The following is a 25917-nucleotide window of genomic DNA, read 5'->3' as shown; positions in this document are numbered from 1 at the left end:
TGGAATACTCTCTTTCAAATTCTGAAGGTAGCAGTGGTAAAATACAGGGAGCTAAAGGCTATTTACATTTTGTACTGAAACCAGATGGCAGTTATAAGAGTCGAGGGGCACGAAAGGGATGCAGTGGATGGGAAGGGAGTGAGACAGGGTTGTAGCCTATCCCAGATGCTATTCAATCTGTATATTGAGCAGGCAGTAAAAGAAACAAAAGATAAATACGGAGGAGGAATTAAAATCCATGGAGAATAAATAAAAATTTTGAGGTTCGCCGATGACATTGTAATTCTGTCAGAGACAGTAATGGACCTGGGTGAGCAGCTTAACGGAATGACCAGTGTCTTGAAAGGAGGATATAAGATGAACATCAACAGAAGCAAAACGAGGGTAATGGAATTTAGTTGAATTAAATCGGGTGATGCTGTGGGAATTAGATTAAGAAATGAGAGGCTTAAATTAGTAAATGAGTTTTGCTACTTGGGGAGCAAAATAACTGAGGACTTTCGAAGTAGAGGATTTAAAATGTAGACTGGCAATGGCAAGGAAAGCGTTTCTGAAGAAGAGAAATTTGTTAACATCGAGTATAGATTTAAGTGTCAGGAAGTCGTTTGTGAAAGTATTTGTATCTAGTGTAGCCATGTATGGAAGTGAAACGTGGACGATAAATAGTTTGGGCAAGAAGAGAATAGAAGCTTTCGAAATGTGGTGCTACAGAAGAATGATGAAGATTAGATTGGTAGATCACATAACTAATGAGGAGGTATTTAATGGAATTGGAGAGAAGAGAAATTTGTGGCACAACTTCACTAGGAGAAGGGATCGGTTGGTAGGGCATATTCTGAGGCAACAAAGGATCACCAAGTTAGTATTGGAGGGCAGCGTGGAGGGTAAAAATCGTAGAGGGAGACCAAAAGATGAATACACTAAACAGATTCAGAAGGATGGAGGTTGCAGTTGGTAGTGGAAAATGAAGAAGCTAGCACAGTTTAGAGTAGCAAGGAGAGCTGCATCAAACCAGTCTCAGGACTGTAGACCACAACAACAACACAACCATCGCAAGGGCGGCGAAGGCTAAACAAGCGAGCCCATACATTCTGTCTCTCGTCACTGAACATCGGGACTGTGACTGGACGATGCAGCGAACTTACGCACTCGAAAGGAGGTGCATCGATATTTGTGCAGTCTAAGAAACAAGGTTGCGTCAACATAAGTCATATGACATTGATTGTGGTTATAAACTGCTATACAACAGAACCTGCAGAACAACTGACGGTGCCGGCATTATCATATCAGCGAGATTCTTTGGTTCTGTCACTCAGGTGCAGTGTTACGACGATCTCCTTATGAAAATTGTCTACACTGCATATTGACAAACAATCCACTTCTTAAGTATCTATGCCTCATCAACAGTCCTGAGTGCGGAAACCAAAGATGCCTGCCTCGCACTGTTTGACGAGAAGACTCTAGTGACGTGAATAGACATGTCGGTCAAAGAAAAGAAGATCATGACTTCCACGGTGGATATGGACATGGAGAGAAGAACGGTGAAGGCCAGCGAATCGTCGAGTATATAGAAAATCATAATCTGATCATCAAGAACACTTGGTTAAAAAATCCTGAAACTCACATAAACATGTATTTTAGTGGATCAAACGTGACTCCACATGAAATCATCGTACGCTTAGAATCAACCCACCAACATCTTGGTACTCTGCCAGAAATAGACCATCAAAAATCGAATGGTGGCGCGTCAAGGAGAAGGAGGCTGACATTAAGTCAGAAATTACAGTGCCCTCAATTACCACAGTCGAAATAGCTGGACTAAATTGTAGATCTCTGTTGATGAAGCGGCGCGCTGTATTGTCGGAACTACGAAACCAGGACGACTTAGGATCACCAAAGATATGTGGTATCGGAATGACGATTTTAATGATGACGTACGCACGAAAAAAAAAACTATCACGAATTTCTTGAAGACCAAACACTACCCAGTTGGAACGCCTACAAACAATCACGTAGAGAGACGAAGAACTTTATTGCTGTCGCCAACCCGGCAAGGTTCTTCCACGCGTGGATCAGTAATCAGATCGGGCGGTAATTAGAACACTCAGCAAGGCTTCCTCTCTTTTCGAAGATGGTTATAATTATTACCTGCTGCCAATCTATTGGTATTCTACCTTCTCTGATGATATGGTTGAAAAGATATGTTATCCAACCTACCACACTGCATTGCTGAGAACACCATAATTCTGCTGGGATGTCATCGGGCCATTGGGTTTCTCTCTCTTCATCTCTTTCAGAGCAGCCTCAACTTCGGCAGTTTCTTTGATTGGTCCTTCAGCAGCTGATATGGTTGGTATTAGTGGATGGAGAAATTGCTTGGTCGAAATGCTCTTAAAGTAGGTCCCTTGCTTTTTTACACTCGGCCATCAGCTCATTCGCTTCATTAATGATGCCGCAACAGTATTCAGATCTCTACACGAAACTAGACACACGCGAAAGAGAACCTGACGTTTATTGACTAGTTAAATCAAAATTTCGAAAAACGAAAGACATCCAACACTAGTTTCAAAAGAAAAACACCTTTTGCATGCTACAGTTTAAGTTTTTGTTATGTAACTTGTGCGCTCACAATATAAGGCCACAGACACCAAAATCGCAAACGATTATGGCTTCTACAGATAACCACTTAGAAGTCTGTGGCATAGTTAGGACTCAGTTGTATTAGCAGGCAGCTAAATATAGATCCATGACCACACCAACTATTCCCCAAAACTACACTTCTATCAGTTCACTAGAATAATATCCATGCATACCTCGAAATTACAATTATGTGTGCAATTTTACACACAAAATCAATTACCCATGCTGTGCAACAGTCACAAGATAGTTTTCTGTACAGTCACACGTACACTACCAATGACGCTCACAGTATTATAACAATAACATAATTTTCCATATGGCTTTCGCTTAGAGGAAACAACCACACGCCCAGCGTGTCCACAAAATAGCCACATAAAGGAGCACTTTACATATGGACCTTCCATATGCAATATTACTGGTATTTTATGACACTGTATGCACAGCCTGTACTGTTGACTGTAAAATATGTTGCATTACTCGACCGCTGAAAATACCGCTGTCGGTCACTAGAGCAACCTGCTAGTGCTCCTCCTGTATTGTTAAGGACCCTGAATGCTTCTCCACTGACATCGGCTTTCTCGCATCCGCGAAAAGACACCAACTGAACGTTGGATTACTCGCGTGCACACAGGAGCCACGAACCACGCTGACCGTCTGTGAAATCCCGAACTCGGCTCGCGGGCGCACGTTTAGGAGAAGGCTTCACGTCTTTTGCTGTCCACAGACTGACTCCGTCGTCAATTTCTTAAACTCGCAGCTGCTACACCCATTAAGAAGAGTAATATCAACGTCTCAACACTCGAATAACGGTTCGCCAAGCTTTCTCAGCCGTAGGTACCACCGCTATTGGCAGAGGCCCGTGTCATCGTGCGCCTCCTGCATTACCAGCCGCCGCTCCAGCCCGGTCACACCCTACGCCGACCGCCGGCGCCTCCATGGGCTGCCCTGCGGTGACTACACTCGATTGTGTGCACGCTGATCACGGAGCAGGTGATATTCCACCTTGCCGCGCCTAAGGTCAGCTCGGAGTGTCGCTCGCTACCTGTGGCACGACGGCTGCCGAGCGAGCCCTCTAGCTTAATAGTCGCGAAAGAGGACCGCTTTCACAGCCGGCTGGGTTTAGCAGGAAGAAAGACGTGCCACGAATTGCCAATTCACGTCATAAATTTATGATAAAATATTCTGCGACGTCGGTAAAACAACTAAACCTTCATCTGTTACTATCATCTCAGTGAATAAGACACACACTGCTGCCGCTAATACATGCCACCAAAAAAACATGGATAAAGAGAAAAAATATCATGGTGCGGTTTTCACTACACTGAACCTGGTTAATTTGCTGTCGTACACAAGCAACTGTTAACGTTAGCTGTATCGTGACGTGGAGTTTTTACAGGAACGGAACCATATACATTTTCTCTGACACTGGGAGAAGCTTTGAAGAATAACTACGTAAGAAGTTCGGATCTTTATCAAACAATAGCGAAAATTCCACAAACGTCTTCCGCACTGCACCAGATTTAGGCAAACACATAATTCAGTTACTGTTCATATGTTTAGTAGTGTTGTGACTGTCACATCAAGTGCTCAAACCGATAACCTTGAGTATTGATTATTTCTATAGATCGATCCTGGACGGGCAGCACTGCGCACGGAACTGCATCTGGATACGCTACAGTCGAGTCACATTCTATACGGCATTTCTTGTCTTTGGGAGCTATTGGTGTTTCCTTCTCGACTACAGATCAAAACCCAGTGCTGTTGTGTCTGTTGGGCGTGCAGGTAGTTTTGAATTACCTGAACGACCGATCCAAATTCCTCTTCAAATTATTGGAGGACACCTGGAGTTACCAGTGTGAAGCAATCAGAATATATGTCATACTAGTATTGCATGGATTATGGAATGCCTAGTGACCATCGGAATATTTACCAACAACAGTCACAGCTTTATATCTGTAATTTAGAGTACTTCTGGTAAAAGGGGAACCAATGACCTCACAAGACGTTGTCCGACAAAGGTCGTTATTTGCCCATTTCAGTCAGCATGGATTTTCAAGTTACCTTTTCTGAAAAATTATTTCTAAGATCGATTTACCCATGCTTCGTAAATAATGCTTCTTCCGCAGAAACGTCTCATTACTTTACTGCTTTTGAAGACACCATTCGGTGAAACGTAAGCAATTTTGAAAATCATTCTCATGAAACTCTGATGGAGCGAAATCTGGAAACGATTAAATGTGTTGAAGGTAGTATTAACAGAATATTTGTGTGGCTAAGCTCTTTCGAACATTCACGCTGTCTCATGGCGACGTGCGGACTGCGTTTCAACGCATCTAAAATACACTGCTCAAAGGAATTAGGAAAACACGACTTGGGTGTCTGCCATACTTCTCTGAGAAGTAACGGAGGACTCGATACGTTACCATATTATAGCTTTATCCTTCACACATTAAGCACCCAAGAAAGCATCATTAGATGTTCTTTCATATACAGATCTAGAACTGAAATGTGCGACAAGTGTCGAAAACAAAGTGGAAACAATCATCCATTCCGCCATCCTTCGTGCTTTTCGCTGATCTTTGAGAGCTTCAATAACGTGTATGCCCTCCACGAGCGTTTATCACCGCCTGACACCTATGTAGCATGCTCCGCATAAGTCTGAGGAGGTCACGCTCTGGTATCCGTTCCCATTCTGTAATAACAGCGGTTGAGAGTTCTTGAAGAGTTTTTGACAGAAATGATGGCTAATAACACGTCTGTCACGCATGTCCCTGACAGGCTTGATGTAATTTGGGTCGGGACCAACCGCTGGCCGCTCCATTAACTCAATGTCCAGGGTTCGCAAAACACCCCTGATGATGCTCGCGACATGGGCCCTAGCTTTATAGTGCATATAGGGCAACCACCGCTTGCAGCAGTGACCACATGGTCCAAAAGGATACATTAAATGTTCTAGGAGGCGGTAAGGCGATTATGGAGAACCACAAGACCCATAATGCATCCCCACACCACCCCAGGACCTTTGCCAAATCTGCTTATTTCCTGGCCAACATTTGACAGGTACCGCTCACCACGGCGTCTCGACCCACGGACATAAAAATCTTACGTCAGAGGAAATCTGTACTCAATTGTGAACTACACTAAGAACAGTAGTCAGTGACGAAGTTGCCAATTGACATGGGAAAGACAGAGATGTTGCATCAAGCAAGGTACTCTGGACGACTGAGTCGTACGGTCTTCTCTTGTAACCTGTTCCTTACAGTTCGATTGGATATCAGGCTCCAGAGGTCCTTCTAAAGTTGTCTTGCGGTGCTCTGAGGGGTAGCCATACAACAGCGAAACGCAGAGATGGCCAGATATAGCACTTCAGGTGGGCATTTAATGCGTTGTCAATCTTGTAAAACTCGCCTTTTATCGTGAACTGTCTTCCTGTAGTTCGACCATAGCTTATGGATGTCATATGGAGAGGTTTTGGTATCTGCAGTGGTATGACTAAGTCCATCGTTCTTTGATCAAACAGACTGCCTTGCAACTTCCACTGCATTACGTAGTCGTACTGGATGTGCTTGGTTGAAGACAACGTCCACAAATCACAACTGGGGTCTGTGCATCTTACTAGAGAACAATGGGTCCCCTGAGACACTGATACTGCCTTCCATCTGAGGCAGCGCCTCATATCGTAGTGCGTATCACAGCCGATGGATGGCAAACGACTTCAGTTTTTGCACACATTAAAAGCAAATAACTCAAGCTATACATTAAGAGCACAGGTACCGCCTGTATCAAATCAAATTTAACGTACCGGACATTGATACACATGTTTCCATAAGTCTTTTGAGCCGTTGCATTTCTCTCGTAAGTTGCAGACCTCTGGCATTGGCGTACTTTATTTCTCTTAGTTCGACTTCCTCGAACTTCTTCGTAATGTTTCCGAAGTCGGATCGTGAGCTCTTGGAAGGATCAAAACCATGCCTTCTTTTTCAACTATCACCTATATTGTAAAAGCCTGAATATCTTCATGAGCAAGATATCTGATGGCCACAGCTACAGAAAATGTGGCGACGGGCTGGAAGCGCGCAAGGAAACGTATGGACTATTACCTGAGTTGCGTGTTTCCTTACATTTGGTAGAGTAGTACGGAGGTATGCGGCACCTCTCCTACCGCCGACGGACTAGTGACTGCGGTACTCTTGTCTTGTTACTGTTTGGTCAAACTCCACCCGTCTTACGTCACTCAATTACTCTACTAAGTCTCACGCAAAATCTGATATAGCCTAGAGAAAACCGCACTAGCCTGGACATATTTGGAGTGGTCTATCGTAGCTGCTGCACGCTTAATGACGACAGTAGTAAACCTTCCTATGAAATGCTCTAAATTTCGTGCAACCAGTGTCTTTGTTGAAGCCCCACTCCTCTTCTGAATGTAACCGGCTGTTAACTGTCCTATTTGATACCTGGGAATGGTGAGCACGGAGGAGAGTCCGCTGCCGTAGCTGGCGGTGACGAGCAGGTAGGCGATCAGCAGCCAGGACAGCACGTGGCGCGTGGGGCCCACGACACGTGTGTGCCGACGCTCCAAGTCAGGTGTCTGTAGCACCAGCAGGCCCAAAGAACGGAAGAAGCAGTCCTCCACTGTGGAGTATCGCCCGCCTGGCGGCCCACCGCCTGTACCTGAAAAGGTGCCAACAATTACAAGGATAGCTTCCATTTAAAAGGTAAGCAGACGAAAGCTGTTATTTACTAATTACTAGAAATAACTATATTGCAGTACATCAGAACTATTATCGCTAAAGATAATAATTTTGCTGTATTAATAAAATGAAGACTTACGCTGCAGAATGGGCGAGGCGACGAATAACTGGGAAACACCGACAGAGGAACCTGACGATAGCGGATGTGATAAGACATTATGCTAGAGGTACCAGTAGAGGGTAAGATCTATAGGGAAGAAAGAGAATGGAATACAACAAAAAAATAATCGAGACTGTTGAATATAAGAGCTACAACGACATGATGAGACTGGCACAGAAGAAGAAATTGTGGGGGGTGCATCAAACCAGTCAGTACACTGACAGAAGAAAAGGGCATTGTTTATCCATACATCATTGCCTCCTTCAAACGCCAACCCTCATCAAAGACAACCACGAACTCATTACTACAAAAAAATTCTGGAATATGTTCGGAAATCCTATACATCCTTCGAACTTGTGGAGCTGAAATATATGATGTACGAATTTCTTAGGACCCCGCTCCACTGCCATACCTCTATCAGCATATACGTTCCAACAAGGTCGGAGGCCTAGAATTCTTCTGAGAAGTAGAAAGCGTCCCGTTTAAAACATGCCAACGCTTTGACGACTCTGTATGCGGCCGTTATCAGTGTGTAATCGTGCTTACACTGAAGAAGACCGCAAGACTTGTAGCTTTCTAGGCTTATGGTTACCACCCCTGCATTATGTATTACTAGATCAATACTCTTATATCTCCAGCTATAATTAAATTCAATTACTTTAAGATACTAGGAAAAAGGGTGTCAGAAGAATAATAGCAATATTAAACAATTGTAGTTAAAATACCCATTGTATCATAAACAATCAAAATCAGATTAAGGAAATTAATACATGGAAAATGTCTGGATAAAAGAATAATATATTTCGCTTTCATCATCTGTAAATGGTAGGAATTAAATCTCGAGCCTAACTAACAAAATATAGATAATTGATCGTTTAGCAGTGTTAGAATGCTTATTTCTGCAATGTCGATACTAATGTGATATTTAGGTGTTTAGAAAATGTCTTAAACTTGTTCTAGCAAAGTACGGAATATTATAGAGTGTTTGAAAATGTTGTTAAACTATTTCATATTATAAATTATGTTTTACATAATTATATTCAGTAGTACATTGTTGGAAGAGTATAAATACTCGACCTCGAGTATAGTTATAGGGATGTGTGCTGGACCCACTAGAGGACAGATCCGTACGTACAGTTGAAATAAGGTCTTGGTGCATGATTCAGGTTTAGGTTTACAATAGAGCAACATTTTCGTAAACAGCATATTAGAACAGTGCAGTGACTTCGGAGTGTTAAACAGATTGATTTAATACGACAAAAGGCAGAATGATATGTGACTTTATATTCGTACTTTGTTGAGTATTAGTGTTGAACAATGCAGTGGACCTCACACACGCATTTCTATCAAATTACTGCATCTGGAAATATCTCCAGTGTAGTATTTACTACGATCACTTAGCTGTAGTAGTAACAACGAGGGGTATTACACCGAAGAATGATCATGAGCTCATAACATACAGGTTTTGAAGTGACTAAATCTACGTACTTGGCCTCCATCATTGCAGTGAAATCCATTATGGTATCCTGTATTTATTGAACAAGCATATTTTAGCTCATGTATGCAGTCGTCGAGGGACACCGAAGGCAAGATATTCTCAGGTATTTAAGCCATCTTTAACTACTCACTAACCAGTGGGAATTTACAGACTGGCCAACATGTTGGTACATTTCAAACAATAGATCCACCAACCCAGAAGGATTTTACGGAAAAGTGCTTCCTTGTCTTTCTACACTCCGCAGCCTGTTCCAACTTTACCGAACTCATCTATCAGTGATCAGCTGTTGTCACTTTGTAATAAATGAAGACTATAGTACCTAAAGCAGTGATCATCTAACTTTCTCCCTCAAGAGCCATTACTGACATAGTGGGGCAGCACCGGGGGCCACATACGTACCGACCCTATTATTAATTGGCAATCTCCATAAATCATTATGTTACGAGCCTCCAATAGACTAGGTATAGTAAGGATGAGATGAGGTGGGCACTGGCCCCAAGTACCGACCGTTGAAAGTCGTCACCATTCGGAACACTTCATGCCGATTGTTCTCCGTTACAGATTGCTGCCAATTACAGCTAACTTACAGTTGTGGCACTACAGTTGCGTAGTGAAGCGTTGTTGATTTTATTAAGGGTGCCAATGACATAGATTAGTAATGGAATTCGTACTAATGCACGACTGAGTATGAGATACCATCTCAGATTTCTTCTACTAACTGCGTTAAATCGCAACAGCCTTCATTAACCTAATGTTCCTTGCTACAGATAGGTGCTGCAATTGAAGATCACCGTCATTCACGAGTCCATGTTACCTCCGTGTAAGAAACTATACCACAGCAGTTGATGTGTATCAGACGCGGAGGTTTTTTGATTGTCAGTATTACAAGACCAGCAATGAAATATCCATCATCTAACGTCCTCTAACGCCGCAATGACTGCATACTTACCCCTCTGCTTTGAGGTAAGAAGCAAACCACTTAGCTCACGACGGAATTAACCCACTGTGAGCTAAAATCAAACACATCTAAAAATATTACTGATTCAATTTTTTTGTTTCTTACTGAGGGAGAAAACTACTATCTTATGAAGTTCTTCAAGTTAGCTGCGTTTCTGAATGAGACTGATACTTGCTAAATACGCCTCAGAACCACAGGCCACAGGAACACTTGATTCAGGCCATAGTTCGAAGACCACTAATTCTGCAACCGCACTCTAAGTTTCCTTCCTTTCACCAAACACAGCAAGGCAAAGGTCGTGCTCTTAATATTCTGATTATATCTTACCCAGTCACCATTTTATGAAAATTACTAAGTCCCAAACCACTGTAAACAGTGAAACACTGACAGCTCAATATACAGAACTTCACAGTGAAGAAGACAAGGAAAAAGAAAACATGTCAAACTGTGAAAGAAAACATACGCCATACAAACATAATACCTCAGGAAAACCACACCATGTGGTCAAAAACCATAAAACAAAAGCCTACTGATGATGCTATACCTGCAGTGAAACATGTTTGGGATATAAAACAAAACTGTGTTTTGCTAAAGGCGGCCTCCATTCTAAATCATATGTATTATATACAGGGTGTTAATTTTAATTTGACAAACCAGAATAACTCGAAAAATAAGCTTCACACGAAAAAATGTGTAGAATCCAAAGTTGATTGTTTTCGAGAGGGACATCTCTGGAGCTAATATTAGCCCGCCACCCTAGCCCCCTGGGGGTGGGGCGGGAGGCAACTTTAAAATTTCGAATGCGAACTCCCTTTTTTATTGCAGAATGAGATCCTACGTACAAAACTACGCGCATTTTGTCTTAAACATTTCTTTTGATTCTTGTTAGTTGGCGCTGTAATTCAAGAAAATCCATGTTCTCATTTGTGCGAGCAAACGGTTAAGGATAAATAAAAAATAGTTATTTACTTCGTAAATTTTAATTCCCTAAAACTAAAACTCTCTCAATCTCCCCAAAGGGTGGGGTTTGAGAGAGAGGGACTAGATTTTTACAAATGTTGACCCACATATTAATTTTTTCCGCAGATTCGGATAAATTTTGTTTGTTTCGCGGTCCGCTCTCTCAAACCCCGCCCTATGCGGAGGGAGGCACAGTTGTAGTTTTAACGAATGAAAATTTACGAAGTAATTAAGTATTTTTTATTTGTCTGTAACCATATTCCACGCAAAAATGAGAACATGGGTTTTCTTGAATTACAGTGCCAACTACCAAGAAACAAAAGAAAAAGTTTAAGACAAAATGTAGGTAGTTTTTTATGTAGAATCTGATTCTGCAATAAAAAATGGGGTGGTGGGATAGTTTTAGCACCAGAAGATGTCCCCCTCGAAAATAATCAACTTTGGGTTCTACACGTTTTTTCGTGTGAAGCTTATTTTTCGAGTTATTCTGGTTTGTCAACTTAAAATGTACACCCTGTATATACAGTATATTGGAGAGTGCTGGAGGAATACAGCATCTCTGTCGTATCCCTTTTGTTTGTATTCATTGGCTTTGTTGCTATATCTCCATATCTATATAACACTAGCGGTGTTTGTATTCAGACTCTTAACAGCAATTATGAGATGAGATATCCTCGTTCAGCCATGACATTCCTCAACATATCTGTACTCACATTGTCCAAAGTTTTCTCAAAATCTGCGAAAGCAAGATGGGTTTCCGAACTGAACTCTCGTCTCTTTTCTATAACTATGGCATTTAACACTTGGAAGGTGACAACCGAGCTGCAACTCACCAAGAACCTGATCCGATAGTTTCTTCACAGCATACAGTGCAGCCGTGGCGAAAACCACGGAGCAACCGACGGCCGCCCACAGGGGAGGTGAGAAGGGCAGTATGGGGACCTGCCAGCCAGGTAACAGCAGCGGCCGCGGAGCCAGGCACGCGATGCCGGCCCTAATATAGGGCCGCGAGTACTCCAGGAACAGGTACTCGGGGTACCAGGGGTAGACCGCAGCGAACGCGAGGTCCGCCTCGTCCACCGCCACGGCGCCCAGCATACCGTTTCCAGAGCCGTTCTCCCATACTGTGCCCCACTTATACGTTGTATCTTCAAGCAGGCTCCACGTTGCATTCACCTGCAAGCAACCGCGAATTGAACATTAAGGGTCAAGGTCATGAGCGAATTTCCTGTGGCTGACCATACCAACGTTGGTACACTTTTCTCAAAAACCGTTCGTTCAAAACAAACCAAATTTGGAAGATGCATAAGTTTACCTATTTTCTTCAGACCGTGTTATTTATAGACTGAAGAGTCAGAGAAACTGGTACACTTGCCTAATATCGTGTAGGCGCCCCATGAGAACGTAGAAGTGCCGAAACACGATTTGGCAGGGACTCGACTAACGTCTGAAGTAGTTCTGGAGCGAACTGAGACCATGAATAGTGTAGGGCTGTCCATAAATTCTTAAGTGTACGAGACGGTGGAGATGTCTTCTGATGAGAAGTTTGCAAGGCATCCCAGATATGCTCGATAACGCTCATATCTGGGGACTTTGGTGGCCAGCGGAAGTGTTTACACTCCGAAGAGTGTCCCTGGAGCCACTCTGTAGCAATTCTGGACGTACTGGGTGTCGCATTGTCCTGCTGGAATTGTCCAAGTCTGTCGGAATGCACAATGGACATGAATGGATGCAAGTGATCAGACTAGATGCTTACGTACGTGTCACCGGTCAGAGTCGATCTGGACGTACAAGGGGTCCCATATCATTCCAACTGCACGCGCCCCATACCATTACAGAGCCTTCACCAGCTTGAAAAGTTCGCTGCTGACACGTATGATCTATGCATTCATGGAGTTGTCTTTATACCTGTGAACATCCATCCACTCGATACAGTTTTAAACGAGACTCGTCCGACCAGGCACCATGTTTCGAGTCATCAACAGTCCAATGTCGGAATTGATGGGCCCAGGGAAGGCGTAAAGCTTTGTGTCGTGCAGTCATCATGGGTACACGAGTGGGCCTTCGTCTCCGGAAGCCTACATCGATGATGTTTCGTTGAGTGGTTGTCGATGGCCCAACAATGAAGTCTGCAGCAATTTACGGAGGGGTTGCAGTTCTGTCACGTTCGACAATTCTCATCAGTCGTTGTTGGTCCCATTCTTAAAGGATCTTCTTCCGGCCGCGACAATGTCCGACATACGATGTTTTACTGGATTTCTGATCGCACTGTACACCAGTGAAATGGTCGTACGAGAAAATACTCACATCATCGCTACCACGGAAATGCTGTGTCCCATCGTTCGTGCGCCGGCTATAACACCACGGTCAGACTCATTTAAATCCTGATAGCCTGCCATTGTGTCAGAAGTGACCGATCTAACAACTGCGCCAGACGCTTGTTGTTTTATATAGGAGTTGCCGGCCGCAGCGCCGTATTCTGCTTGTTTACGTGTATCTGTATTTGGACCACGAGACCGCTACGGTCGCAGGTTCGAATCCTGCCTCGGGCATGGATGTGTGTGATGTCCTTAGGTTTAAGTAGTTCTAAGTTCTAGGGGGCTGATGACCTCAGATGTTGAGCCCCGTAGTGCTGAGAGCCATTTGAACCATATTCAGTTCTGCCCTCTTTTGTCAATTCTAGCGCACTTTCTTCAACCTCCTGCAGTTATATCAGGTCAACTTACAAAAGCACATTTTTCATGTTCACCCCAGATTCTATGCCCTTATCACTGAAAACTTTAGCCTTCTGACTGACCCACCATTGAAAGACAACACTGCATACGACACCTGTTTCAGGCGGTTTGAGGTTCACAATACAGTTTTAACAAGCGATCCCGTTCGTAGCAAGCGGATGTTTGCTAGCTAAGGCTCAATATACAAGTGTTATAACATCTGCTACTGGCTTTGCTAGGAGGTGTGGTATATACATCACCAGTTACAGTAACTCTCTGATACTTACGCCATGATTTGGTGTCCTTTGAACTGTGAGAATGACAGAGGTCCTGTGTTACCTTTATACTTATTTCAACTGTTATACTTCTTTATTCTGCCCATATTTACGATCTGCGCGGGCAGCATATACCTATAAATACAAAAAAATTACTTCTTAAACTCAAATGCTGTTTAAAATCACTACACGGAGCTAAATGAAAGCAGCACTGAACTGATTTTCAACTTTTACGTACACTCGTTTAGCACGAGGTTGACCAACTTGAAAATCAGTGGTCAAAGAATAAATAAAGCAAAAATGTCTGATGCTGCCGTGATAAACACAGATCAGTGTACGGCAGACAGAAAGGGGCTTGCCCTTGTTTAGAAAACGCTCCTTCTTTACAGTTAACATGCACCAGACACACAAAAATATACGTATTCTGATTCAGAAAATCCCGAGGTGTAGCTTAACCCAATAAAAAGAAAATTGGTTTTTCGTCGGATTTTCAGTTCCCGGTTCCCTTATAGGAGAGACTGGGCATAATGACTCCGATAGCATATTAAGAAGTATTACCTAAACAGGGTTTGTAGAGGGGACATAAGATACCACCCAGTCAGATTAACGTGACCACCACCTATGTTTGACTTCAACGTGCAATAACCACTGTAAGACGTCGTGGTCTCCTGACCTTCATTGCTTACATATTCCGCCCTCACAATCATATTCCGCATATCAAAGCGCTTCATTTGAACCCAAACTCGATAGCATAAAGTCAATGTTGTATGAATTCATGTAAACGATATGCAAATAAGAAGTGCGCACCGGGGTAGAAATACTCGATGCTGGCATACACACATACATTCCAGACACGCTGGTCACAGGAGTTATTAGTTTGAGAGAGGCAGACAACACACCGGAAGGCTGGTCCCTTCAGAGGACGAGTCAACCTCAGCTGCCTGTGGAGCAGACAGAATCTGCCAGAGTGAAAGGGGGAACGACCCCGTGTTTGGCTTAAAAGCAAATTCTGCTACATTGTGTGGGAGCGTCCAACCTACGCATTCTTTACACATAGCACACAATTTCAGAGATTATCACAGGGAGACAGCTAACGCCAAACGCCGATACTACAGATTTCTTCATTGGTCGCCTTAAACGAAATGTGATTCTCCGATTTTAGAAGAGCAATGCTGATTGGCAGACGATATTTCTGACACCTTGAGCTGAAGGAGTAATGGAAGAGACCAAAAGATATACCCCTTCATATCTGGCATGGAGAGGCTCCATTCCGTTGTCGCTCTTGGAGCAAGGAACAAGTCTCTCCTCAGTACTTCACTGGGACAGCACCTCTGTCGAGAGCGAATCGAAGTTCGACTCTATATTGAGTCACTGCGATTAAGCGTTGTTTACTGTGTTGGCCAACACACTTATTGTGTGGTGTGAACAGACAGAGTTATAGTTAAACGCCTGCAGGCGAATTTTTGAATGGCATCGCGTTGGACTGGTTATCTGACCAGTGTACCATGCCAATAGACTAGGGGCGAATAGGAATCCTTGACTTCATGAAGGCATAGGGAGAGTTTGAGTGGCGAAGGTCAATCCAGATAGAACGAGAGTTATCTTATTTGTCAGCAGCGAGCGGTGCAGACAGTAGTCATCGCAAGCTTACAGTATTGTGTGCTACAGCTATTGCAAGCCCCATATTTCCTCCACAACAGTACACTTCACTGCATTTGACACTTGACAGCCTCGACCGTACCTAGCAACATTCTAAAGGATAATTATTCAAGTTGAGTAGGCGCGCCTCTCGGCCATTCTGCCAAGTCAGTAACAATCTCAAACTTTGTATAGAAATTTCATTAGCGAATCCTGTCCTTGAGAGGTATCTTCACATTCCGAAAGGAACCAGGATATAACTTGTTCAATTGATAACTAAAAGTGCCATTGTGATTTCTCAGAATTTTTGCAAAATAAATAATAATTTTCGTTAGTTTCATGTTTTTCTTACACTAACTAGCACTACTCCAGTACCCAAGTATCCCACTAGTTACGTAAGAAATTTTGTGAATTTTTGTGTCATTTCCTTACGGCGGACGACTCCAGAAGATATTTATTGCTGAAAGTTTTTCAGGCATTTCTGTTTAGAACGTTAGGAGCGTCTGTCTGACTTCTGTAGTAGTGGGGGTGGAAATTGCATCTTGCAGGAGCCACAGGGTAAATGGTAAATCTCAGATTAATCCATTGCACAGAATGACAGAATAGCAGATCAACCCCCCCCCCCCCCCCCCGCGCTCACACCACTCATATATGGCAGGTGCCAGCACTAGTGACCGAGGGTATATAGCGTGTGTCGGTGACAGGGTGGTGAGCGCGGGGTGAGGGGGGGGGGGGGGACGCACGGAAAACATTGCAGTCATTGTCGTAATTCGGGAATGGAGCAATTTATGTGACATCCAAATGAGCATGATTATTAGTTTTCGGGTCAAGAATGGCTAAATTTGTAAACTGTTCGGATGCTATCATGGTGAAAGTATACCGCGCATGGAAAAACGATTTATCCAAGCCAGGCGCAGAGTCAATAGTGGTCTACCAAGAGCCTTCTATGACAGGGATAAATGAAGGCTGCGGAGACATGTACGGGCAAATAAACGTCCAGCCATTGATCAGCGACCGCCCAGATGAACAAAATTGCTACAAACACTGTCTTCACTGTCTTCTCAACGACCATTCAGCGGTGTTTCTGGGTATGAGCCCCCGCAGCCGCACAATTCCTCCACCGTTTCTCACTGCTGTTAACTGGCGACGAAGACTGAAATTTGCACGCCAATACCTCAGCTGGAGGTCCACTGAGTGGCGACAGGTGGCCTTTTCTGATGAATCACGTTTTATGCTACAATGCACACACTGGCGTTGGCGTGTACGGCTTGTAACGACGGAAAACCCTCCAACAACCGAGGTAGCGTCGTGGTTTGGGGAAGTTTTCGTGCCATTCCGTAGGTGATCGCGTCATTCTGAAAGACGCAATGTATCAATACAGGTATGAATCTATCCTTGGGGACCATTTCCACAGCAATATGCAGTTCGTTTTTCCTTTTTCCTCGGCACGATGGCATCTACCAGCAGGAGAAAGTGACGTGTCACACACCTCGCTGTTTAGGTGCGTGGTTCTGAGAACATCAGGCCGAGTTTTTCTGTACTCACCTGCCCATCTAACTCCTCGAATTCAAATCCTATCGAGAAATGGCACCACCTCGATGGGGTATTTCGCACCATGGATCCTCAACCAAGTACCCCAGCTCAGCTGGCCATGGTACTGGAGTCAACATGACTCCAATTTCCTGCTGGTATCGTCCAGAAAGACATTAATGTGACTAGACAGTGTAGATAAAGTTTTGATAAGGAACCCACGTTCGGCATGTACCGTTTGGATAAAAACTAAGTTCAATGGTCGAATCACTGCAAAATCTACAGCTACAAGGTAGCACAAAAACTGAGATGAAGGCGCCATCATCAGTCCTAATCGTAACGATGACATCACATGCGTTCGAGTGTAGGAGCGGCTGTTTAGAAGCTGGTAAGTCACAACTAGGAGGGTTTACTGTGGTGCTACACGGACGCGCCGAACTCCAGATTTTGAAGAGAACGTCCGTGTCACGTAAAAGATAGCTCGATGACGAGTACTCGCGGTATTTCCCATGCCGAGGGCCTCTGTAGGAAACACAGGTAGGAGTAAATTGTCTCCGCTCTGTGCGTGCCGTGAAGCGGGAGATCTGAAAATTATCCGATCTTCAAATTTATTTTACAACCAAACAGTGCATCTTTGCATACGGTTCTATCAACAACTTACTTACGAAGTGCCCTCTACAACTCCTAGAAGTCTACGACCCGTCCTCACACGGAGAAAGGAAAAGGTCCCGAGTTCGAGTCTCGGTCCAGCACACAGTTTTAATCTTCCAGGAAGTTTCATATCAACGCACATCCACTGCAGCGTGAAAATTTCATTCTGGAAACAACCCCCCAGTGAAGTTTGGAAGGTGGGAGACACGGTACTGTCAGAATTGAAGCCGTGAGGGTGGATCGTGAGTTGTGCTTGGGTAGCTCAGGTGATAGAGCACTTGCCCGTGATAGGCAAAGGTCACGAGATCGAGTCTCAGTCCGGCATACAGCTTCAATCTGCCAGGAAATATCATTATGTGTAAATCTCAGCGCAGCCTCTTTGATGTAATACACATGCAGCCCCTCCCACACTTTCTCTCCTAATTCACCAAGTTGGTGTGATGTAAAGGCGGCTGTGCTAAGACATGTATGTCACCCTAGCCTGCAGTCTCAACTTAATGACATAAACACTTAGCTTTTTGGAACAAATCTTGATTTGATAGATATGATAAGTGTAAACTAGCTAACCAATGATGTTTTCTTGTTGGAACACAATGTAACTTGTTGGAACAAACCTCAGCTAGCTCAGTTGTCGACATATGAGGCTAAATGTTACAATTTCATGTTACAGTGATGATATATGGGGTAATGTGTTATCATTTTTTTTGCAGTATGGCAACGTATGAAGAGATCTGTTGAAATTTGCCTCTAACATAGTTATGCACACGGCCATTTATCGCAACTTTGGTGTAACATGACAATGTATGGACAAATTTTGTATAATTTGTTACAGTTTATTTGAAATGAGGTGATGGGTGCCATGTAGCTCATGGTTTCTCCGCTTTGTGATAGTATAAGATGTCAGACATTCTGTACATAGGCAGCTTGTTGCAATATTGTTGCGACATGGGATTATTTGTTACAATTATGCTGTACAATGGCCATGCGTGGAACAATTTGTTACAGTTCTGTTAGACTCTTATCTGTAACTGAGGACACTTAATATAGCTGATATTCAATTCCAAGTAATGGCACGTATACTGTCTGCTTTTATAATACTACCTGAGATCTTGGAGCTGAAACCTACTGACTGGTTATGGTACATATACTCTCACCATGGATTTCGGATGATATCAGTCACCATGTCATTTTACCACATTTCTCCACCCTGTAAACTAACCATCCAAATTAGTTACAGTTCTGTTGTAACATAGCAATGTGTGGAGCAACGTGATACTTTCTGTATGAACGAATTTGTTAGAGTTTATTGTAAAATGATGCTCACGTAGGATGAACCGTCTCATAGCCTCCACTGTGTGACAGCAAGAATTGCCATTATGAGCAGAAGATGACAAACGTTTTGTATTACATGGCATCACTATAATGTACGGCCGACTTTGGGCAGCTGATACCAAAGAAACCCTTACTCCTCGCCTGTACAAATGTGTAATACTCCTTTGCAACAAGTTGTTTCATAGAAGTGTCATGTAGACACCATGACACAGCATAATCAGCAGAGGAATACATGTTGTAGAGCAAGATAAAGTTACTGCACTAGTATCTTAGGTACTATAATGTTTGGCTGACATTGATGTCAGTTTTAACCAAACTAAAACAATTTTTAGACTAGTAATAAAGACAATTTAAATATGGGAATAGTACTGTTTATTTTGGTACAATGATAGAAATTATCTCTTCAACAAGTGCACTTTCACGCTTTTATTTGTACAGACAAGCTCGTTGCATGTGACTTTCCTGTTGCAGTACTGCTTGCCAAATGCAGCTAACGATGCTGAGAGATACCATTGATTCCACTATGAGGGACTTATTCGCTTTTTGAGAAAACTATTTAGTGACAAAAGTTAATGTCTGTATTACAGTTTGAGATCTTCTCTTTATAAAGAATGGAATTTCTTTTCGTTATTTGTCATAGTTGCCGTACTGCATCAAAAGTAAATAAATAATTCATTTCACGAAATTTCGAAGTGTTTTCTGATGCATAAATACATTGCAAAAACAATGGGTTAGGTTGATGTTGGCTCATAAATTGCTCTGTGTAGATCAAGTATCGAAATTTGGTTTACAATTTAGAGCAGAACGATACCTCTGATATTTATATCTGGTGACTGGTCACGAACAAAATTCATTCTGTCCTTGTGCGTTGGCTACATATGATCACAACAGTAATCATTATTTATAAATGGTAGATGCAGGGTGCACATAAAGTGGGGGTACACTTTCAATTATTTATTACACAAAAACCAAACATTGTGCGGATATTATACATATGTCATTTTGAAGAGAAAGCCTGAAAGTTTCTTTTCATGTATACCGAAAAGCGTAGTTATGTATTTTGCCTATAGTCAACGCTAGCCGCAAACATGGCGAGTTCAGGTGCGGAGCGAGCTTCCTGTACATTTGAGTTCGACAAAAACAAGTGTGCTACAGCTGTTCAGCGGATATTTAGAACAAAGTACGATAAGAAGCAACCAAAAGGAAGCCCATTTACCACTGGCAGAACAAATTCGTTATGACGGGTTGCTTGTGCCTGCCAAAGAGAAGCGCACGTCCCAGTGTGAGTGAGGTGAATGTGGAGCGCGTACGATAGACATTCATAAGGAGTCCAAAGAAACTGTTGCGTCGTGCATCCCGTGAACTTAAAATGGCTCCAGTGACAGTGTAGAACGTCCTGCGACAGAAGCTCTCTATGAAACCATTCAACTGGGAGCTGAACGCGGAGCTTCCACATCGATGAATCGGCCGTGCTACAGAAGAGGACAGCTGTTTCATAAAATGGCTTCCCCAATTACCAGATCTCACGTCGTGTGACTTTATTCTGTGGGGACACATTAAAGATCTGGTGTATGTACCGCCTCCACCACGCGATGCAGCTGAGCTCCGGGAGAGAATACCGAAGCGACTGCCACAGTCGACGATGCCATGCTGGGAGGGGTATGGCAAGAATTCGATTGACGTCTGCCGTTTCACTCATGGTTCTCGCATCGAATGTTTGTAGAAAAAAAAAACTTTCAGAGTTTCTCTTCAAAATGACATATGTACAATGTTTATGTACATCCTGTACTGAAGCGAGATTTTTTGCAAATGATTTCATTCAAAGAGGCACAGTCGTTGTATGATAAATCCTCAGAACTTTTTTTATTCTCTAAAATATGGAGGTAACTCCTGTGCAGCTGTATATTACTCGTTGAGTAGTTGTGCGGGTGATACATGCCAACCGGTGATTTTCTTTTTTCTATGTCGTCGGCCTTATGGGTTTTTCACAGACGTGAATTTGTAAAGCTTCGTGTTCCACTTTAAAGGTCTGTATTTGACCATTGTTGTTTAAACGTGCCGATTTTAGGTAGTACAAAAATAAGTTTATCCAGGTTGTGTTCTCTGGCTGACAATTACCATCCATGCGACCTTTCGTGTTACCATTTGTCTTTCTATTTCGATAGGTAATTTATTTACTTTTCAGAGTTCAATTCAGTAAAATGAAGATAGAGCACTAATGAGAACTACTTTTCAAACCAATATTGAACGGGAACTTATAAGGCCCCAAATAGAAAGGTGATGTCAAGCACACCTCAGGTACCTAAGGAGATGATGAAGCAGGGACTTCCACTGCGTGGTATGAAGAAGACAGTATATAGGCCGAAAGAGGACATAATGGGAAAAAGAGGAAGGTGTTACGAGTGTGGTAGGGCACGGGACAAATAAATCATTAAGCTGTGTGTTCTCTGTAACAAGTGGACATGCGATGGTCATTTGAAGGGAGTTTGTGTCAATAGTTTGGACAGGCCGGACTGAAGTAATACATGTACCAAAAAGTAGTCATGGAACTATTGGTTTAACTGTTGTATAACTGAGGCTCATATAAAGATACAGCAGTGTATGTTTCATCAACTATACTTGTTGCTCATTTGTAATGCAATGTGTGTCCACTTTTCTTTGTTTTGAAGAAAATAAGTTACGTGTATATATTATAATACATATAGCTCGTTGACATGTGGAGTTGAAAATTAATTGAATTCGACATTGTTATGAGTGTATACATCCTATTCTGTTTCACAGCGGTTAAAATAACATTGAAGACAATGATCGGATATTCATGAGACTGCTGTCGGATGAAATCGGAAAATTGGTGATAATTTATAATTTCACTGCAACTATTGATGAATATTCTTTCTACATGACAGATTTCAGAGCAATATAGGATTCGTGGTGATTCCTCTCCAGAGTGGACTATAGTACAGTGAAACTCCACCAATAACGGAAAAGATATACCTTTTCATATTATTGACAAAAAGCAATCTGACTAAGTTTTTGAGGATAGCAAATGGGAAGTCTTGGTACAGAAAATGGCCCAGAGATCACCAGTGTGTGTGTGTGTGTGTGTGTGTGTGTGTGTGTGTGTGTGTAGTGAGTGATTTGTTATGAAACAATGTGTGTATAGTGTGTGCAGTGACTGGTAGTGAGATATGAGTGAACAGTGTGGTATTACATTATGTAATAAGTTCTTTGTAAAAAAAGTATTGTATACCAGGAGAAAATCTAATGATTGTCTCTAACTAGAAGCCTGTAAGTGTATGTGGATACGAAATAGCTTATTTTACATTGGTCTAAACTTGTAAATACCTTGACATAGCCTATATCATTGTAAAAAGAGCTCTACGGATGAATAAATCTACTACTACTACGACATACCTTTTTTATGAGCTCTAAAATGATGCGTGTCTCAACGCCATCGAATACACTAGCGTCGCTGTTGAGTATGACATATGGCGGGTAGTCGAGTACTGCAAGTATCACCCGACGCCCGTGTAGGTCTGCCAACCCGCCGGGATAGAGGTCCGCAGATGGCGGGCGTAAGCCGAGCTCCCGCCTCCACCGTGCCACCACCAGCTCGTCACGCCACGTCTCTTCCCCGGTCAACCTCAGTGTTACCAATTCAAAGCTGGTGGACAAGGCGAAACCTCAGTGAACAGCTTTAATTTCTGGTATAAGCAACATAACGAAGCTCACAGAAATACATCAGATTAAAAATGTGATAGATCCCTAAGTTAAATCACTTCCTCTTGCATTGTAATCATGGGAAACAAATACTCTTTTAAGGACTGAAATGTGGTTTTCAAAGCCAAACTGACAAATGCTAATGCAATTTTATATTGATGTTACTCTTCGTCTTCCAAATTTTGCTACCTTCCATTGTAAGATTAGGATTAGTATTGTATTATTGCCATCTTTACTTTTCACAAACCTAAAATATATCAGAATTAGTTTTATCATTAAACAATAAAGGACAAAGACGCTAGGTTGTTAACGAATTGTAAGCCATGTTTTTAATCGAGTGAGACATTGTAAAACGTTTTCTTCTCACTGACAGTAAAGCAGTTTTAACGGAGTCCGAAAACTAATTTCGTAGTGCGTACAGCTCAGAAACATAATTGAGGAATAATTAAATCTTTATGATATATGTGGATTAAAAGCGAGTTCCATGAGGTGTATGAATGGCTGCATGCTGATGAAAATAGGAATATTTAAAAATGATGATGCGCGAACTGAATATTTTTAAGATAGAACATTAAAGTAAAATAATTAAAGATGGTGCTCATCCATGAAAGAATTGCAGATTGTTCTATAATATAGACTGAAAAGACAATTGACCGAAGAAACATCATAACAACTTTTCTGCTACCAGAACACGCGATTGCCCTACTGCTTCTGTGAAGAAAACGAAGATTAGTTGTTAAGCCTATAAATTACGAAAGATGTTTACTCTATGATGTGATGTTATCGTTGTAATGAAAGTGAGACTTCATAGTAACAATCATTAGAAATTAAGGGATTTGTGAGATGGGCATAGGGTATTAGGGCGTTGAGTACGTCAACACAGGATATATTTTGAAAACAGTTCCTTCCCTAAGCTTTCAACATTGTGCAGTACCCGTCTGTTAACGATAACAACAAACTAATTCATATCTATGTATTATTTTGTCTGTTATTAATGTACTTTCTTTGTTTTGGATTATTATAGACGCACCATCCAATCAATGCTTCCATACTGAGAACTCCACCCGGCATGTCGACGAACTCAGAGAAATATAATAAACTTTAAAAGGAGCTAATATGTTATCGTTACTTGCACAGGCGCTAAGTGACATCGTCGTTAAGGATGTAGGAAGGGAAAAAAAGAATAAATACAATTTCTTTTATCTTCGTATAAAGAAAAGAAGGTTACGCAAACATTTAAATGCATAAATATTAAGAAGAAAATTCGGATGTTATGGTAGGAAAACCAAATCAGTTTTTAAAACTTAACACAGTCTGCGGTTAGCATTTTCAGGTAGTAATGGAAACGTCATGAGTACCTAATTAGAACCCAGCCACTGTCCCGACGTTGAATAAAAATTATCAGTCAAAGATGTGTAGAGTTATCTCCGTCCTGCCAACTGCTTTTTCAAAGAGAGCAGAGGAGCTAACATAGGTTGTAGCAGCCTCTTTCCCTTGGGTTGGGAAAATACCTCTAAAAGGCGGAAGAGTCACCAACCAGCGTCATAAGGATGCAGACGGCAGCGTAAACCACTCCATAGAAGACACATAATTCGTATCCACAGGGAGTGTGTCCTGTAATGGAAACAGCTTTAGTGACGGTCTCTCCAGACTAGTCTCCCATTCTGGGTTCTGGAAAGGGGGAAGTGACGAAGAGAAAAAGATTGAATAAGTAACGAAATGGTAACACTGTGTGAGTAGTATCACACAGTGTAAGATGTCTTAAAATGGTGGAAAGCTAGAAGATCTGAAAACGAAAACTCAGGGATGCATTCTAGATGTAGTTGGGTTCAGTGCAGAGGAATTAAAAGAAGATAAAGTCAGACAAGTATAGGAACGTATTAATAGGAACAGAGAACATTGTTATGAGAGTAGGTAGAGCGTGATTATTCGCCAACAGTCCAGTGAAAGCGTTTTCACATCGGAGTCAACAGCAAATCCACGTCAATAACAATAGTTCATGTACACTTGCTGACGTCAGAAACAGAAGGTGATGCGACAGAGAAACTGTATGAAGACTTTGAAGTACAATGTGTAAAGGTAGATGAAAGTATAGTATTCATGGTGAGTGGAACGCTGTAGTATGAAGCAGAGTAGAAATTAAAGTGACTGGAGAATTGGTATCGGCATAGGGGTGAAAAAGGAGGAAGACTAACTTAGTTTTGGTTATCAAAGAAGGTTTGTGGAAGATTCCAACTGGATCACATCATCGGGAGACAGAGATTCTGAAAACAGATGGTTGATTGTAAGGCACATTTGGTAGCAAATACAGACTCAGATCACAAATTAGTAATGGTGAAGAAGTGACGGAAGTTTAAGAGAATCTTAAGAATCACCGAGGAAAGGAGCAGGTACTGAACAGCTGTGGAATGACGATATACGTTTGAAGTTCCCTAAGGCTGTAGATACTGTAATAATGAATATCACAGTAGGCGGTTGGGTTGAAAAGAAGTGGAGTACTCTAAACTGAATAATCAAGTAATTTGAACAGACATATATAAATACTATGGAGATAACTGTGTATAAACCTTGGGTGAAAGAAGAAATCAGTTGAGCGTGGAAGGATGGAAGTACGAAAATACTCAGGAAAAGCAGTAATACAGAATAATAGGTCACTGAGGAATGAAATAAACAGGAAGCGCAGGAAAGCTAAGGCAAAATCTCAGCAGCTAATATGTGATAAAATATAAAAAAGAAATGTTTGTCGCAATGACTTCCACAATACAGAGAAGTGAAATTAGACATTAGTGAAATTAAAGAAAAGGCATCAACATTAAGAGTACTAAAGTAGTACCAGTGTTACGCGCAAAGTGAAGAACGCACAGGCGGAAGGAGTACATTGAATGTCCTTACGAGAGGGAGGAAATATCTGATGACGAGATAGAAGAAGAAATTGGGGTCAATACGGAAGATATACGGAATCCAGCTATAAATTACCTGAGCTGTTATATTCCTACGATTTCTGGTTCAACTTTATCCTTGAATTTAATAATTAACCGACTGGATGTGTTGATAATTTAGCGAAGCGAATGATGACTGAATCGACTGAGAAGAATGATTGTTATGAGATCAAGAACTGTATGTTTTATTACGAATACTCAAGAATTATGA

General features: G+C 42.1%; 1 protein-coding gene across 1 annotated transcript in view; it reads right to left on the bottom strand.

The window, feature by feature from the left end:
• The window catches only part of LOC124593832 (glutamate receptor ionotropic, kainate glr-3-like), a 53390-nt gene extending 29552 nt beyond the window's left edge, over window positions 1-23838 (bottom strand). Inside the window, exons 1-4 of the mRNA XM_047132180.1 lie at window positions 23798-23838; window positions 22462-22711; window positions 11741-12083; window positions 7095-7311 (exon numbers count right to left, since the gene is read on the bottom strand). Of these exons, the coding sequence (XP_046988136.1) occupies window positions 7095-7311; window positions 11741-12083; window positions 22462-22711; window positions 23798-23838 (851 nt within the window). The remainder of the gene's footprint in view (window positions 1-7094; window positions 7312-11740; window positions 12084-22461; window positions 22712-23797) is intronic.
• Window positions 23839-25917: the final 2079 nt, after the last annotated feature.

Source organism: Schistocerca americana, chromosome 2 (genome assembly GCF_021461395.2).
Source record: "Schistocerca americana isolate TAMUIC-IGC-003095 chromosome 2, iqSchAmer2.1, whole genome shotgun sequence".
In the NCBI taxonomy this organism is placed as follows: Eukaryota; Metazoa; Arthropoda; class Insecta; order Orthoptera; family Acrididae; genus Schistocerca; species Schistocerca americana.
The sequence above is the reverse complement of the archived record's forward strand: the minus strand, read 5'-3'. Positions and strand labels throughout refer to the sequence as shown.